At 46.0% G+C, this 15,190-nt stretch overlaps 1 protein-coding gene across 1 annotated transcript in view; it reads left to right on the top strand.

Moving 5' to 3' along the window:
• Positions 1-574: 574 nt before the first annotated feature.
• Positions 575-15,190, top strand: part of slc44a5b (solute carrier family 44 member 5b) — a 39,165-nt gene continuing 24,549 nt past the window's right edge. Inside the window, exons 1-6 of the mRNA XM_053504172.1 lie at positions 575-710; positions 3,297-3,345; positions 4,634-4,707; positions 4,941-5,025; positions 5,769-5,853; positions 6,698-6,826. Of these exons, the coding sequence (XP_053360147.1) occupies positions 689-710; positions 3,297-3,345; positions 4,634-4,707; positions 4,941-5,025; positions 5,769-5,853; positions 6,698-6,826 (444 nt within the window). The 5' untranslated portion in view covers positions 575-688. The remainder of the gene's footprint in view (positions 711-3,296; positions 3,346-4,633; positions 4,708-4,940; positions 5,026-5,768; positions 5,854-6,697; positions 6,827-15,190) is intronic.

Raw genomic sequence — 15,190 nt, 5'->3', positions numbered from 1 at the left:
CTTTGGGACACGTCCGAGGCTCGTGCGCTCACTTGTTTAGCGAAGAGTGAAAACACCCGCGTTATTAGCAAAGACACGTTAATAATGACGGATGCTGTAGGCGGCGCTGGCGGGCTGAAAAGTTTTATTTTAAAGTAATAAAACACTTATGGAAAATCCTCTCGACCCCCCCCTCGTTAGTCACTAATGCTATGCTAATGTAAACACAGGAAGTTAAGCAATGCGATGCTAATGCTAACGACAGCAGACACTAGGCGACAGTGTAAAGCAGCTCACAATGTGCAAATATTCCGGGTTAAGGAAATAAAACCATTTCTCATGAACAAATAATCTGTATAACCATTTATATACAGAGATTCTACAATATCGTCTGATCCTGTACTGTACCTGCACTCACGCGCCCTCTAGCGGAAGTGAGAGTCCGGAAGTGGCTCGATGTGGGCGTTCCCCAGACAGTGGGACGAAGCGATGACGCCACCATGTTCCTCCGCCCCCTGAATTGAGCCCTAGCGCGCTCACACACTCGCGCGCACACACGCACAGTCGCAGAGACTCTGGAAGAGTTAAGATTTACAGAGAGGACAACACACACACACACACACACACACACACACCTCCTGCAGGAAAACCCGAGAAAAGTGTTCAACACCGAGAATAACACTGGAGGAGGTGTTTAAAGCGGACGGACATGGGGAGAGAAACTTACTGCGGTAAGAGATTTATAGATTTATATTCACTTCAGTACAAACACTGAGACTGAACACTGAGACTAAACACTGAGACTAAACACTGAGACTAAACACTGAGACTGAACACTGAGACTAAACACTGAGACTAAACACTGAGACTGAACACTGAGACTAACATGAACACTGAGACTAACATGAACACTTAGACTAACATGAACACTGAGACTGAACACTGAGACTAAACACTGAGACTGAACACTGAGACTAACATGAACACAGAGACTAACATGAACACTGAGACTAACATGAACACAGAGACTGAACACTGAGACTAACATGAACACAGAGACTGAACACTGAGACTAACATGAACACTGAGACTAACATGAACACTGAGACTAACATGAACACTGAGACTGAACACTGAGACTAACATGAACACTGAGACTAAACACAGAGACTAACATGAACACTGAGACTGAACACTGAGACTGAACACTGAGACTAACATGAACACAGAGACTAACATGAACACTGAGACTAACATGAACACAGAGACTGAACACTGAGACTAACATGAACACTGAGACTGAACACTGAGACTGAACACTGAGACTGAACACTGAGACTAACATGAACACTGAGACTAAACACAGAGACTAACATGAACACAGAGACTGAACACTGAGACTAACATGAACACAGAGACTGAACACTGAGACTGAACACTGAGACTGAACACTGAGACTAACATGAACACAGAGACTGAACACTGAGACTGAACACTGAGACTGAACACTGAGACTAACATGAACACTGAGACTAACATGAACACTGAGACTAACATGAACACAGAGACTGAACACTGAGACTAACATGAACACTGAGACTGAACACTGAGACTAACATGAACACTGAGACTAAACACAGGTTGGTTTAAACACCCCACAGTAAACACTGATGGAGTTGGTGGTGAACAGCAGTTTTGCACAAATCTGGACATGAAGGTGTTGTGAGTGCTGAGTGACGTCACGCTGTTTTCAGGTTTTTATCTTTAACCCTAAACAAAAATGTAAAGTTGTGTGTTATTTAGTGATCGTTTTTTGATGTGTGGAGTCTCGGCCTTTACGGTGTGTGAGGTGTTAGTTAGTGAGTGTGTGTTGCTGGGGGTAAACAGAGATTAGAGACATAACATGAATATAAACTAATATTCCAGGTAGTGAGAACAATAAATCAGTCTTGCCTGTAACTCGGTGCTCGGAGCTCAAAGGGCGGCGGAGTGAAGTGAAGTGAAGTGTGTGTTTAGGTCAACATGAAGTGCACTGTGCTGAGGTCACACACACTGTTAGAGATGGTAGAGAAGTCCTTAAAGTCTTAGAGCATCTTAGGGGTGTGGGAGGGGAGGGGAGGGGGGGACAAACTTAATGTTTATACCTGATACAGACTGTACTTTAACCCAAACGTTATGGTTCCACTGGGAGCGAGGGTGTGTGTGTGTGTTTGTGTGTGAGAGATAGAAGGAGAGAGAATTGAACACACACACACACACACACACACACACACATCTTAGAGGACTAGCAAATCTGAACAATTGCTGAAAAGCAAAGCTCAGATGGACTTCACCGAGCAAAAGACTTTCGACGCGGAGAGAAACCGGGGGCATTTATTTTTAATAACATTACTAAAGCTGAGAAGATGTTTCCCGTTTAGCCTCCACACAGTCGGCACGTCCTCAGATGACAGTGAGCCTCGCGGCGCGTGGAGATGAGGACTTCCCTCCAGTTCAGGACAGAGCACTGCCAGATGTGTATCCAGGTGTGGGTCAGACCACCACATGCACTCGTCTCTCCTCGCCTGCTACTTTATTTTTTAAAAAATCTTATTTAATTTAAACTGTTGTAGTTTAATTATAGTTTATTATCATTATAACATTTGCATTGATGGTAACATAAATTAAAGCTGCATTTTCTTTTGTTCATCTTCATTGTATTTGTTGTTAGTTAGCACATGACAGTAGCACATAACACAGCTAAATGTAAAAGCTTGTAGCTATAAATAAAAGCCTGTGAGTAACTGTGTGATTGATGATCCAAATACTCAAGTCTTTTTTGGTCCAAACACCAGTTCACCCCAGAGTGAGACTGTTCACAGGAGGCGGGGCTGAATACATGAGTGTTTAATGTTGTATTGACTGAGCAGACTTGGAGTTTTTGGTATTTATGGCTGTTACAGGAACAACGTACATTTACATTTACATTTAGACATTTAGCAGACGATCTTATCCAGAGCGACTTACATTTTTATCTCATCTGAGCAGTTGAGGGTTAAGGGCCGCGCTCAAGGGCCCAACAGTGGCAACTTGGTGGTTGTGGGGTTTGAACCTGGGATCTTCCGAACCCTAGTCCAATGCCTTAACCACTGAGCTAGCCCTGGCCCCGACTCATGGGTTTAAATGACATCATCAGCATTTAAACCCATGAGTCTGAAGATCTCTGAGTAAATCTTCCTGTTGATTAATTAATAAATGACGTTAACGACGTCACTTCTAATCTCTAACGCTTGCTGTGGGTTGGAGGTAACTTTCCTGCTGATGTTCCTCTGTTGCAGGAGAACCCTACAGGTTTGATCCGAGGTTCAGAGGACCTGTGCGCAACAGGTGAGTGTGATTTCGAGCCTCGCTCAGACGCTCCTCCAGCACACCTGTAACTAAAATCATCTCAAAATCAAGAACACACACACACAGCTACGTCCACTGAGTCTGAGCCACTTTAAGTCAGGGTGTCGACCTGAACAGCGAGGATAAACCATCAACATTTAAATCCTCTTCATAATGATGGTGTGGTTTTCACCTTAACACTCTGAGGATTCAGTATTAATTAAATTTACTCGCTCATCGTCTATACGGCTTATACTGTATACAGGGTTATGGGGGCGGAGCCAATCCCAGGAGGCTTAGGGCACGAGACGGAGTGTACCAATCCATCACAGGGCTCACACATTGACACATTGAGGGCAATTTGGGAACGCCAATTAGCCTAACCTAAGGTCTTTGGACTGTGGGAGGAAACCGGAAACCCACCAAGCACGGAGAGAACATGAAAACATCCACACAGAGACAGGAATCAAGCCTGGCCAGGACTCGAACCCGGACACTGTCATCACACACATTCCAGACAGATCACACGGGGCATCGATGTGACGAGATCTCCGAACAGAAGAGGGACACCAGGACGAGTCAGACAGCTTCATAGGACAGAGGGTGTCTGGATCACTGGCAGCTTAGGAAAGACATGTGTAGTGTGAGAGAGAGAGCAGTGAAGAGAAGGAGAAATAACAGTTAGGTATGGTCACAGTCACACAATGTATAATGTATAATGTATATTAACTGTAGAGTGCAAGCAGAGACTCCGGCAGGACTAACTATGACATCATAACTAAATGGGAGGAGACAGAAGGAAACACAGACATGAGGGGGAACTGAGATGTAAAGCAAACAATCACCTCACCGTCAGCAAACCTGAGTGATCAATGAGAGTGAGGAAGACAGCATCCAAACATACCAGTTCACCATAATACTCTACGTCCATGAGTCCCCCAGATCTGCTCCTTTACCTATGGAAAATCTATTTATAAAAATGCTTGGCTAAATAAATAGGTTTTTAGCCTGGACTTAAACACTGAGACTGTGTCTGAGTCCCGAACACTATTTGGAGACTGTTTCATAACTTTGGGGTTTTGTAAGAAAAAGCTCCGCCCCCAGCTGTAGTTTTAATAATACGCGGTACTGACAAGCAGCCTGGATCCTTTGATCACTCACTGTCTGTCTGTCTGTCTGTCTGTCTGTCTGTCTCACAACACTGACGATGATGGTGATGATGATGATGGTGGTGACGACGATGATGGTGCTGATGATGGTGCTGATAATGGTGATGTCATCGCTCCAGGCGCTGTACAGACGTGCTCTGCTGTGGCTTCTTTGTCATCACGATCCTCTGCTACATCGCTTTGGGAACAGTGGGTGAGTAACACACTCATTACTGCCAGTTTCATCAGAGACCACACACACACACACACACACACGCACACACACACACACACGATCTGTTCATTCACAGAGAGATTGTTTTAATGAATAGCAGATATTATGAATAAAGCGATTTAACAAACAAACTGAAAACTGATGAATAAACTGTGTGCTCTGCTTAAAGATCATCTCTGTGTGTGTGTGTGTGTGTGTGTGTGTGTGTGTAGCATGGATTCATGGGGACCCCCGGAAAGTCATTTACCCCACTGACAGTCACGGGCAGTTCTGTGGCCACCGGGGGACCGCTAATGAGTAAGTACTGCTGTGTGTGTGTGTGTGTGTGTGTGTGTGTGTTGTGTAGTGCTGTTTCCTGTAGTGTAGTGTTTCTCCCACTCAGGCAGCACTAACCCTAAGAGACAGCATCTGTAGTGTTCAGTCTAAAACCTCTAGTCTGTAGGCGGAGCTTCCGAGGGGGTGGTGCCATACTTACCCTTCCATATCAATCACAGTGACGCAAACCAATCATGGGTATTTGTGAGCACATTCCTCCAAGTGTGTTACAGCACCCCCTTGAGTAGTGGTTCATCATGTGTCTCTGAAGAACCTCATGAAAACCTTCACAAGCAATTACACTTAAGAGGTTTCACATTCTGTTACACAACCTGGGCAACAACGATGTCTTCTGCTGAGTGTCGGGTCCTGGTCCTGGTCCTGGACCTGTCTCTGTGGTGAGGAGCAGAGGAACAGATGTCAGTTATGGTGAGCCAGTCGCGGCGGTGACCTGAGAGGAACATGAGGATAAACCTCACAGAGTCAGATATGAGGCACCAGACCGACTCGTGCTTATAAGAGTTACTGACTCTGAGGTGTGTGAGGAGGTTTTATTGTGTAAGGGCCGGACAGACCAACACCAGGGAGGTTTATTTGCTGTTTACATTCTCCAATCAGTTAATCAAAGATAAAGGCTACATCTGTAGCTTGTGATGCTAGCGTCTTTATTTTGCTAAAATGTCCTTTAAATCCGTTTTTTTTTCTTTTTTGTGTGTTTTGTTTAGAAATAAAGGCGTACTGTTTTACTTCAACATTTTACAATGTGCAAATCCATCAGTGCTCATCAATCTGCAGTGTCCTACAACACAGGTACAGCGAACACACACACACACACACACACCCTGTTAGATATTGATTGGAGAGCACTACAGACATAAGGCGAGTTCTTTAAAAAAAGTAGTTTTTATTTAAATAAGAAGAATTAGAGGAACCACGGTGATGGTGGTAGACTGGTGGATAATGGTGATGACGTTAGACTGACGGTGATGACGTTAGACTGACGGTGATGATGTTAGACTGGTGAATGAAGTTAGGCTGACGGTAATGATGGTAATGACGTTAGACTGACGGTGATGACGTTAGAGAGTGGATTACGTTAGACTGACGGTGATGATGGTGATGACGTTAGACTGACGGTGATGATGTTAGACTGACGGTGATGACGTTAGACCAGTGGATTACGTTAGACTGACGGTGATGATGGTGATGACGTTAGACTTAAGGTGATGATGTTAGACTGACGGTGATGACTTTAGACCAGTGGATTACGTTAGACTGACGGTGATGATGGTGATGACGTTAGACTGACGGTGATGATGTTAGACTGACGGTGATGACGTTAGACCAGTGGATTACGTTAGACTGACGGTGATGATGGTGATGACGTTAGACTGACGGTGATGATGTTAGACTGACGGTGATGACGTTAGACAGACGGTAATGAGGACGGTGGGAGGCGATTGATCTAACAGACGCGGCTCTCGCGGGATCCTTAGCAACATGTTCACAGTTCTTTGGTAGCTACAGCAGGCAGGAGTTAAAAGCAACTGAGTGGGTGTGGCTAATGCGTTTCCGTAGTGGCAGCAACACCTTACAGTCTGCTTTTTACATCATAATCTGTCTGTTAACCCTGTGTGTGTGTGTGTGTGTTTAGTTATGTGTATTACAGTGTCCGGACAGGTTTATGACGTATCTGGATGTACAGTACAGTTACAGCTGGAACCGGGCTCATTGGGATTATTACAGACAGTTCTGTAGACCCGGATTCAACACGCCCACTAAGGTACAGACAGTCTGTGTGCTGTATGTTGATCGTCTATATCTTTTTATCATCTGTCTTTCTTTCTTTCTGAAAGATAAGTGTTGCAGGTGTAAATCTTTGTACAGACTGTCTGACTCTGTCTGTCTTCTTCTGTCTCTCTCTGTCTTCTTCTGTCTCTCCCTTTCTCTCTCTCTCTCTCTGTCCCTTTGTCTCTCCTTCTCTCTCACTCTGTCTCTCTCTCTGTCTGTCCCTCTCTCTCTCTGTCTCTCTCTCTCCCTCTTTCTCTCTTTCTCTCTCTCTCTCCCTCTGTCCCCCTGTCTCTCTCTGTCCCTCTGTCTCTCCTCTCTCTCCCTCTGTCCCTCTATCTCTCACTCCATCTCTCTTCCTCTGTCTCTCCTTTTCTCTGTCCCTCTGTCGGTGTCAGGCTTTATTAGAATGTTCTGGTCTTTTGATGTTTAAATATAGAACGTGAGTGTGTAATGATATAACATGTTATGCATTGCCATTAGCACTTGTCTGTGCGCGCACGTGTGTTGTTCGTCACTCACACACCTTCATTTTATCACCATGATGATGCTTTGGCACAGTCACACTTTTTTTGTCTCAACCTACGTTTGACACACACACACAAACACACACTAATGACCATGCGTAATACATGCCACATGCCATGGTGATAGACTGAGCCAGGCTGACTGTCACACGCGCACACACGGACACACACATGCACGAACGTGAATAAAAGGATAAAGGTTATGTATTTTTCCTCAGTGTCTCTGTAACACCAGACGTCTGATCTCCTGAGTTTCCTCGCTGTAGGGATGTTAGTACCAGATAAGCTGCAGATCGTTATTATAAATCTAATGAATTTAATGCAAAATGAGAGTGTGCGAGAGTGTGCGTGCGAGAGTGTGCGTGCGAGAGTGTGCGTGCGAGAGTGTGCGTGCGAGAGTGTGCGTGCGAGAGTGTGCGTGCGAGAGTGAGTGCGTGCGAGAGTGAGTGCGTGCGAGAGTGAGTGCGTGCGAGAGTGAGTGTGTGAGTGTGTGTAAGAGAGTGTGTGAGTGTGTGTAAGAGAGTGTGAGTAGGAGTGTGTGAGAGTAAGAGTGTGTGAGAGTAAGAGTGTGTGAGAGTAAGAGTGTGTGAGAGTAAGAGTGTGTGAGAGTAAGAGTGTGTGAGAGTAAGAGTGTGTGAGAGTAAGAGTGTGTGAGAGTAAGAGTGTGTGAGAGTAAGAGTGTGTGAGAGTAAGAGTGTGTGTGTGTGTGAGAAAGAGTGTGTGTGTGTGTGAGAAAGAGTGTGAGTGTGTGTAAGAGAGTGTGAGTAGGAGAGTGTGTGTGAGTAGGAGAGTGTGTGTGAGTAGGAGAGTGTGTGTGAGTAGGAGAGTGTGTGTGAGTAGGAGTGTGTGTGTGAGTAGGAGTGTGTGTGTGAGTAGGAGAGTGTGTGTGAGTAGGAGAGTGTGTGTGAGTAGGAGTGTGTGTGTGAGTAGGAGAGTGTGTGTGTGAGTAGGAGAGTGTGTGTGTGAGTAGGAGAGTGTGTGTGTGTGTAGGAGAGTGTGTGTGTGAGTAGGAGAGTGTGTGTGAGTAGGAGAGTGTGTGTGAGTAGGAGAGTGTGTGTGAGAAAGAGAGTGTGTGTGAGAAAGAGAGTGTGTGTGAGAGTGTGTGTGTGAGAGAGTAAGAGAGTGTGAGTGTGTGTAAGAGTGTGAGTGTGTGTAAGAGAGTGTGTGAGTGTGTGTGAGAGTGTGTGTGTGAGAGAGTAAGAGAGTGTGAGTGTGTGTAAGAGTGTGAGTGTGTAAGAGAGTGTGTGAGTGTGTGTAAGAGAGTGTGTGAGTGTGTGTAAGAGAGTGTGTGAGTGTGTGTAAGAGAGTGTGTGAGTGTGTGTAAGAGAGTGTGTGAGTGTGTGTAAGAGAGTGTGTGAGTGTGTGTAAGAGAGTGTGAGTAGGAGAGTGTGTGTGAGTAGGAGAGTGTGTGTGAGAAAGAGAGTGTGTGTGAGAAAGAGAGTGTGTGTGAGAGTGTGTGTGTGAGAGAGTAAGAGAGTGTGAGTGTGTGTAAGAGTGTGAGTGTGTGTAAGAGAGTGTGTGAGTGTGTGTGAGAGTGTGTGTGTGAGAGAGTAAGAGAGTGTGAGTGTGTGTAAGAGTGTGAGTGTGTAAGAGAGTGTGTGAGTGTGTGTAAGAGAGTGTGTGAGTGTGTGTAAGAGAGTGTGTGAGTGTGTGTAAGAGAGTGTGTGAGTGTGTGTAAGAGAGTGTGAGTAGGAGAGTGTGTGTGAGTAGGAGAGTGTGTGTGAGTAGGAGAGTGTGTGTGAGTAGGAGAGTGTGTGTAAGTAGGAGAGTGTGTGTGAGTAGGAGAGTGTGTGAGAGTAGGAGAGTGTGTGTGAGAAAGAGAGTGTGTGTGAGAGAGAGTAAGAGAGTGTGAGTGTGTGTAAGAGTGTGAGTGTGTGTAAGAGAGTGTGTGAGTGTGTGTGTGAGTGTGTGTGTGAGAGAGTAAGAGAGTGTGAGTGTGTGTAAGAGTGTGAGTGTGTGTAAGAGAGTGTGTGAGTGTGTGTAAGAGAGTGTGTGAGTGTGTGTAAGAGAGTGTGAGTAGGAGAGTGTGTGTGAGTAGGAGAGTGTGTGTGAGTAGGAGAGTGTGTGTGAGTAGGAGAGTGTGTGTGAGTAGGAGAGTGTGTGTGAGTAGGAGAGTGTGTGTGAGTAGGAGAGTGTGTGTGAGAAAGAGAGTGTGTGTGAGAAAGAGAGTGTGTGTGAGAAAGAGAGTGTGTGTGAGAAAGAGAGTGTGTGTGTGTAAGAGTGTGTAAGAGTGTGTGTAAGAGTGTGTGTGAGTGTGTGTAAGAGAGTGTGTGTAAGAGAGTGTGTGAGTGTGTGTAAGAGAGTGTGTGAGTGTGTGTAAGAGAGTGTGAGTAGGAGTGTGTGAGAGTAAGAGTGTGTGAGAGTAAGAGTGTGTGAGAGTAAGAGTGTGTGAGAGTAAGAGTGTGTGAGAGTAAGAGTGTGTGAGAGTGTGTGTGTGTGTGAGAAAGAGTGTGTGTGTGTGTGAGAAAGAGTGTGTGTGTGTGTGAGAAAGAGTGTGTGTGTGTGTGAGAAAGAGTGTGAGTGTGTGTAAGAGAGTGTGTGTAAGAGAGTGTGTGTAAGAGAGTGTGTGTAAGAGAGTGTGAGTAGGAGAGTGTGTGTGAGTAGGAGAGTGTGTGTGAGTAGGAGAGTGTGTGTGAGTAGGAGAGTGTGTGTGAGTAGGAGAGTGTGTGTGAGTAGGAGAGTGTGTGTGAGTAAGAGTGTGTGAGAGTAAGAGTGTGTGAGAGTAAGAGTGTGTGTGTGTGTGAGAAAGAGTGTGTGTGAGAAAGAGTGTGTGTGTGTGTGAGAAAGAGTGTGTGTGTGTGAGAAAGAGTGTGTGTGTGTGAGAAAGAGTGTGTGTGTGTGAGAAAGAGTGTGTGTGTGTGAGAAAGAGTGTGTGTGTGTGAGAAAGAGTGTGTGTGTGTGAGAAAGAGTGTGTGTGTGTGAGAAAGAGTGTGTGTGTGTGTGAGAAAGAGTGTGTGTGTGTGTGAGAAAGAGTGTGAGTGTGTGTAAGAGAGTGTGTGTAAGAGAGTGTGTGTAAGAGAGTGTGTGTGAGTAGGAGAGTGTGTGTGAGTAGGAGAGTGTGTGTGAGTAGGAGAGTGTGTGTGAGTAGGAGAGTGTGTGTGAGTAGGAGAGTGTGTGTGAGTAGGAGAGTGTGTGTGAGAAAGAGAGTGTGTGTGAGAAAGAGAGTGTGTGTGTGAGAGAGTAAGAGAGTGTGTGTGAGTGTGTGTGTGTGAGTGTGTGTGAGTGTGTGTGAGTGTGTGTGAGTGTGTGTGTGAGTGTGTGTGAGAGTGTGTGTGTGAGAGAGTAAGAGAGTGTGAGTGTGTGTAAGAGTGTGAGAGTGTGTGAGTGTGTGTAAGAGAGTGTGTGAGTGTGTGTAAGAGAGTGTGAGTAGGAGAGTGTGTGTGAGAAAGAGAGTGTGTGTGAGAAAGAGAGTGTGTGTGAGATAGAGAGTGTGTGTGAGAAAGAGAGTGTGTGTGAGAAAGAGAGTGTGTGTGTGAGAGAGAGTGTGTGTGTGAGAGAGTAAGAGAGTGTGTGTGTGAGAGAGTAAGAGAGTGTGAGTGTGTGTAAGAGTGTGTGAGTGTGTGTAAGAGAGTGTGTGTAAGAGAGTGTGTGTAAGAGAGTGTGTGAGTGTGTGTGAGAGTGTGTGTGTGAGAGAGTAAGAGAGTGTGAGTGTGTGTAAGAGTGTGAGAGTGTGTGAGTGTGTGTAAGAGAGTGTGTGAGTGTGTGTAAGAGAGTGTGAGTAGGAGAGTGTGTGTGAGAAAGAGAGTGTGTGTGAGAAAGAGAGTGTGTGTGAGAAAGAGAGTGTGTGTGAGAAAGAGAGTGTGTGTGTGAGAGAGTAAGAGAGTGTGTGTGTGAGAGAGTAAGAGAGTGTGTGTGTGAGAGAGTAAGTGAGTGTGTGTAAGAGAGTGTGTGTAAGAGAGTGTGTGTAAGAGAGTGTGTGTAAGAGAGTGTGTGTAAGAGAGTGTGTGTAAGAGAGTGTGTGTAAGAGAGTGTGTGTGTGAGAGAGTAAGAGAGTGTGAGTGTGTGTAAGAGTGTGAGTGTGTGTAAGAGTGTGAGTGTGTGTAAGAGAGTGTGTGAGTGTGTGTGAGAGTGTGTGTGAGTGTGTGTAAGAGTGTGAGTGTGTAAGAGAGTGTGTGAGTGTGTAAGAGAGTGTGTGAGTGTGTGTAAGAGAGTGTGTGAGTGTGTGTAAGAGAGTGTGTGAGTGTGTGTAAGAGAGTGTGAGTAGGAGAGTGTGTGTGAGTAGGAGAGTGTGTGTGAGTAGGAGAGTGTGTGTGAGAAAGAGAGTGTGTGTGAGAAAGAGAGTGTGTGTGAGAAAGAGAGTGTGTGTGAGAAAGAGAGTGTGTGTGAGAAAGAGAGTGTGTGTGAGAAAGAGAGTGTGTGTGAGTGTGTGTGTGAGAGAGTAAGAGAGTGTGAGTGTGTGTAAGAGTGTGTGAGTGTGTGAGTGTGTGTGTAAGAGTGTGTGTGAGTGTGTGTGAGTGTGTGTAAGAGAGTGTGTGTAAGAGAGTGTGTGTAAGAGAGTGTGTGTAAGAGAGTGTGTGTAAGAGAGTGTGTGTAAGAGAGTGTGTGTAAGAGAGTGTGTGTAAGAGAGTGTGTGTAAGAGAGTGTGTGAGTGTGTGTAAGAGAGTGTGTGAGTGTGTGTAAGAGAGTGTGTGAGTGTGTGTAAGAGAGTGTGTGAGTGTGTGTAAGAGAGTGCGTGTGTGAGAGAGAGTGCGTGTGTGTGAGAGAGAGTGCGTGTGTGTGAGAAAGAGAGTGCGTGTGTGTGAGAAAGAGAGTGCGTGTGTGTGAGAAAGAGAGTGCGTGTGTGAGAGAGTGGGCGTGTGTGAGAGAGAGAGAGTGGGCGTGTGTGTGAGAGAGAGAGTGGGCGTGTGTGTGAGAGAGAGAGTGGGCGTGTGTGTGAGAGAGAGAGAGTGTGTGTGTGTGAGAGAGAGAGTGTGTGAGTGAGAGTGTGTGTGAGTGAGAGTGTGTGTGTGTGCGTGAGTGTGTGTGTGCGTGAGTGTGTGTGTGCGTGAGTGTGTGTGTAAGAGAGTGAGTGAGTGTGTAAGAGAGTGAGTGAGTGTGTAAGAGAGTGAGTGAGTGTGTGTGTGTGAGTGTGTGCGTGAGTGTGTGTGTGCGTGAGTTTGTGTGAGAGTGAGTGTGTGTGTGAGAGAGTGAGTGAGTGTGTGTGTGTGAGAGTAAGTGTGAGAGTGAGTGTGTGAGAGTGAGTGTGTGAGAGTGAGTGTGTGAGAGTGGTGTGTGTGTGAGAGTGAGTGCGCGTGTGAGAGTGTGCGTGAGAGTGTGCGTGAGAGTGTGCGTGAGAGTGTGCGTGAGAGTGTGCGTGAGAGTGTGCGTGAGAGTGCGCGTGAGAGTGTGCGTGAGAGTGCGCGTGAGAGTGCGCGTGAGAGTGCGCGTGAGAGTGCGCGTGAGAGTGCGCGTGCGAGAGTAAGAGAGTGCGAGAGTAAGAGAGAGTAAGAGTGTGTGTGAGAGTAAGAGTGTGTGTGAGAGTAAGAGTGTGTGTGAGAGTAAGAGTGTGTGTGAGAGTAAGAGTGTGTGTGAGAGTAAGAGTGTGTGTGAGAAAGAGTGTGAGTGTGTGTAAGAGAGTGTGTGAGTGTGTGTAAGAGAGTGTGTGAGTGTGTGTAAGAGAGTGTGTGAGTGTGTGTAAGAGAGTGTGTGAGTGTGTGTAAGAGAGTGTGTGAGTGTGTGTAAGAGAGTGTGTGAGTAGGAGAGTGTGTGTGAGTGTGTGAGTAGGAGAGTGTGTGTGAGAGTGTGTGTGAGAGTGTGTGTGAGAGTGTGTGTGAGAGTGTGTGTGAGAGTGTGTGTGTGAGAAAGAGAGTGTGTGTGAGAAAGAGAGTGTGTGTGAGAAAGAGAGTGTGTGTGAGAAAGAGAGTGTGTGAGAAAGAGAGTGTGTGTGAGAAAGAGAGTGTGTGAGAGTGTGTGTGTGAGAGTGTGTGTGTGAGAGTGTGTGTGTGAGAGTGTGTGTGTGAGAGAGTAAGAGAGTGTGAGTGTGTGTAAGAGTGTGAGTGTGTAAGAGAGAGTGTGAGTGTGTGTAAGAGTGTGTGAGTGTGTGTAAGAGTGTGTGTGAGTGTGTGTAAGAGAGTGTGTGTAAGAGAGTGTGTGAGTGTGTGTAAGAGAGTGTGAGTAGGAGAGTGTGTGAGAGTAAGAGTGTGTGAGAGTAAGAGTGTGTGAGAGTAAGAGTGTGTGAGAGTAAGAGTGTGTGAGAGTAAGAGTGTGTGAGAGTAAGAGTGTGTGTGTGTGTGAGAAAGAGTGTGTGTGTGTGTGAGAAAGAGTGTGTGTGTGTGTGAGAAAGAGTGTGTGTGTGTGTGAGAAAGAGTGTGTGTGTGTGTGTGAGAAAGAGTGTGTGTGTGTGTGTGTGAGAAAGAGTGTGAGTGTGTGTAAGAGAGTGTGTGTAAGAGAGTGTGTGTAAGAGAGTGTGAGTAGGAGAGTGTGTGTGAGTAGGAGAGTGTGTGTGAGTAGGAGAGTGTGTGTGAGTAGGAGAGTGTGTGTGAGTAGGAGAGTGTGTGTGAGAAAGAGAGTGTGTGTGTGAGAAAGAGAGTGTGTGTGTGAGAAAGAGAGTGTGTGTGTGAGAAAGAGAGTGTGTGTGTGAGAAAGAGAGTGTGTGTGTGAGAAAGAGAGTGTGTGTGAGAGTGTGTGTGTGAGAGAGTAAGAGAGTGTGAGTGTGTGTAAGAGTGTGAGTGTGTGTAAGAGAGTGTGTGAGTGTGTGTGAGAGTGTGTGTGAGTGTGTGTAAGAGTGTGAGTGTGTGTAAGAGAGTGTGTGAGTGTGTGTGAGAGTGTGTGAGAGTGTGTGTGAGTGTGTGTGAGAGTGTGTGTGTGAGAGAGTAAGAGAGTGTGAGTGTGTGTAAGAGTGTGAGTGTGTAAGAGAGTGTGTGAGTGTGTGTAAGAGAGTGTGTGAGTGTGTGTAAGAGAGTGTGTGAGTGTGTGTAAGAGAGTGTGAGTAGGAGAGTGTGTGTGAGTAGGAGAGTGTGTGTGAGTAGGAGAGTGTGTGTGAGTAGGAGAGTGTGTGTGAGTAGGAGAGTGTGTGTGAGTAGGAGAGTGTGTGTGAGAGAGAGTAAGAGAGTGTGAGTGTGTGTAAGAGTGTGAGTGTGTGTAAGAGAGTGTGTGAGTGTGTGTGAGAGTGTGTGTGTGAGAGAGTAAGAGAGTGTGAGTGTGTGTAAGAGTGTGAGTGTGTGTAAGAGAGTGTGTGAGTGTGTGTGAGAGTGTGTGTGTGAGAGAGTAAGAGAGTGTGAGTGTGTGTAAGAGTGTGAGTGTGTGTAAGAGAGTGTGTGAGTGTGTGTAAGAGAGTGTGAGTAGGAGAGTGTGTGTGAGTAGGAGAGTGTGTGTGAGTAGGAGAGTGTGTGTGAGTAGGAGAGTGTGTGTGAGTAGGAGAGTGTGTGTGAGTAGGAGAGTGTGTGTGAGAAAGAGAGTGTGTGTGAGAAAGAGAGTGTGTGTGAGTGTGTGTGTGAGAGAGTAAGAGAGTGTGAGTGTGTGTAAGAGTGTGTGAGTGTGTGTAAGAGAGTGTGTAAGAGAGTGTGTGTAAGAGAGTGTGTGTAGGAGAGTGTGTGTGTGTAGGAGAGTGTGTGTGTGTAGGAGAGTGTGTGTGAGTAGGAGAGTGTGTGTGAGTAGGAGAGTGTGTGTGAGTAGGAGAGTGTGTGTGAGTAGGAGAGTGTGTGTGAGTAGGAGAGTGTGTGTGAGTAGGAGAGTGTGTGTGAGTAGGAGAGTGTGTGTGAGTAGGAGAGTGTGTGTGAGTAGGAGAGTGTGTGTGAGTAGGAGAGTGTGTGTGTGAGAAAGAGAGTGTGTGTGAGAAAGAGAGTGTGTGTGAGAGTAAGAGAGTGTGTGTGAGAGTAAGAGAGTGTGAGTGTGTGTAAGAGTGTGAGTGTGTG

The sequence above is a fragment of the Clarias gariepinus genome, chromosome 9 (assembly GCF_024256425.1).
Source record: "Clarias gariepinus isolate MV-2021 ecotype Netherlands chromosome 9, CGAR_prim_01v2, whole genome shotgun sequence".
Classification (NCBI taxonomy): Eukaryota; Metazoa; Chordata; class Actinopteri; order Siluriformes; family Clariidae; genus Clarias; species Clarias gariepinus.
This window is presented reverse-complemented; position numbering and strand designations above follow the sequence as displayed.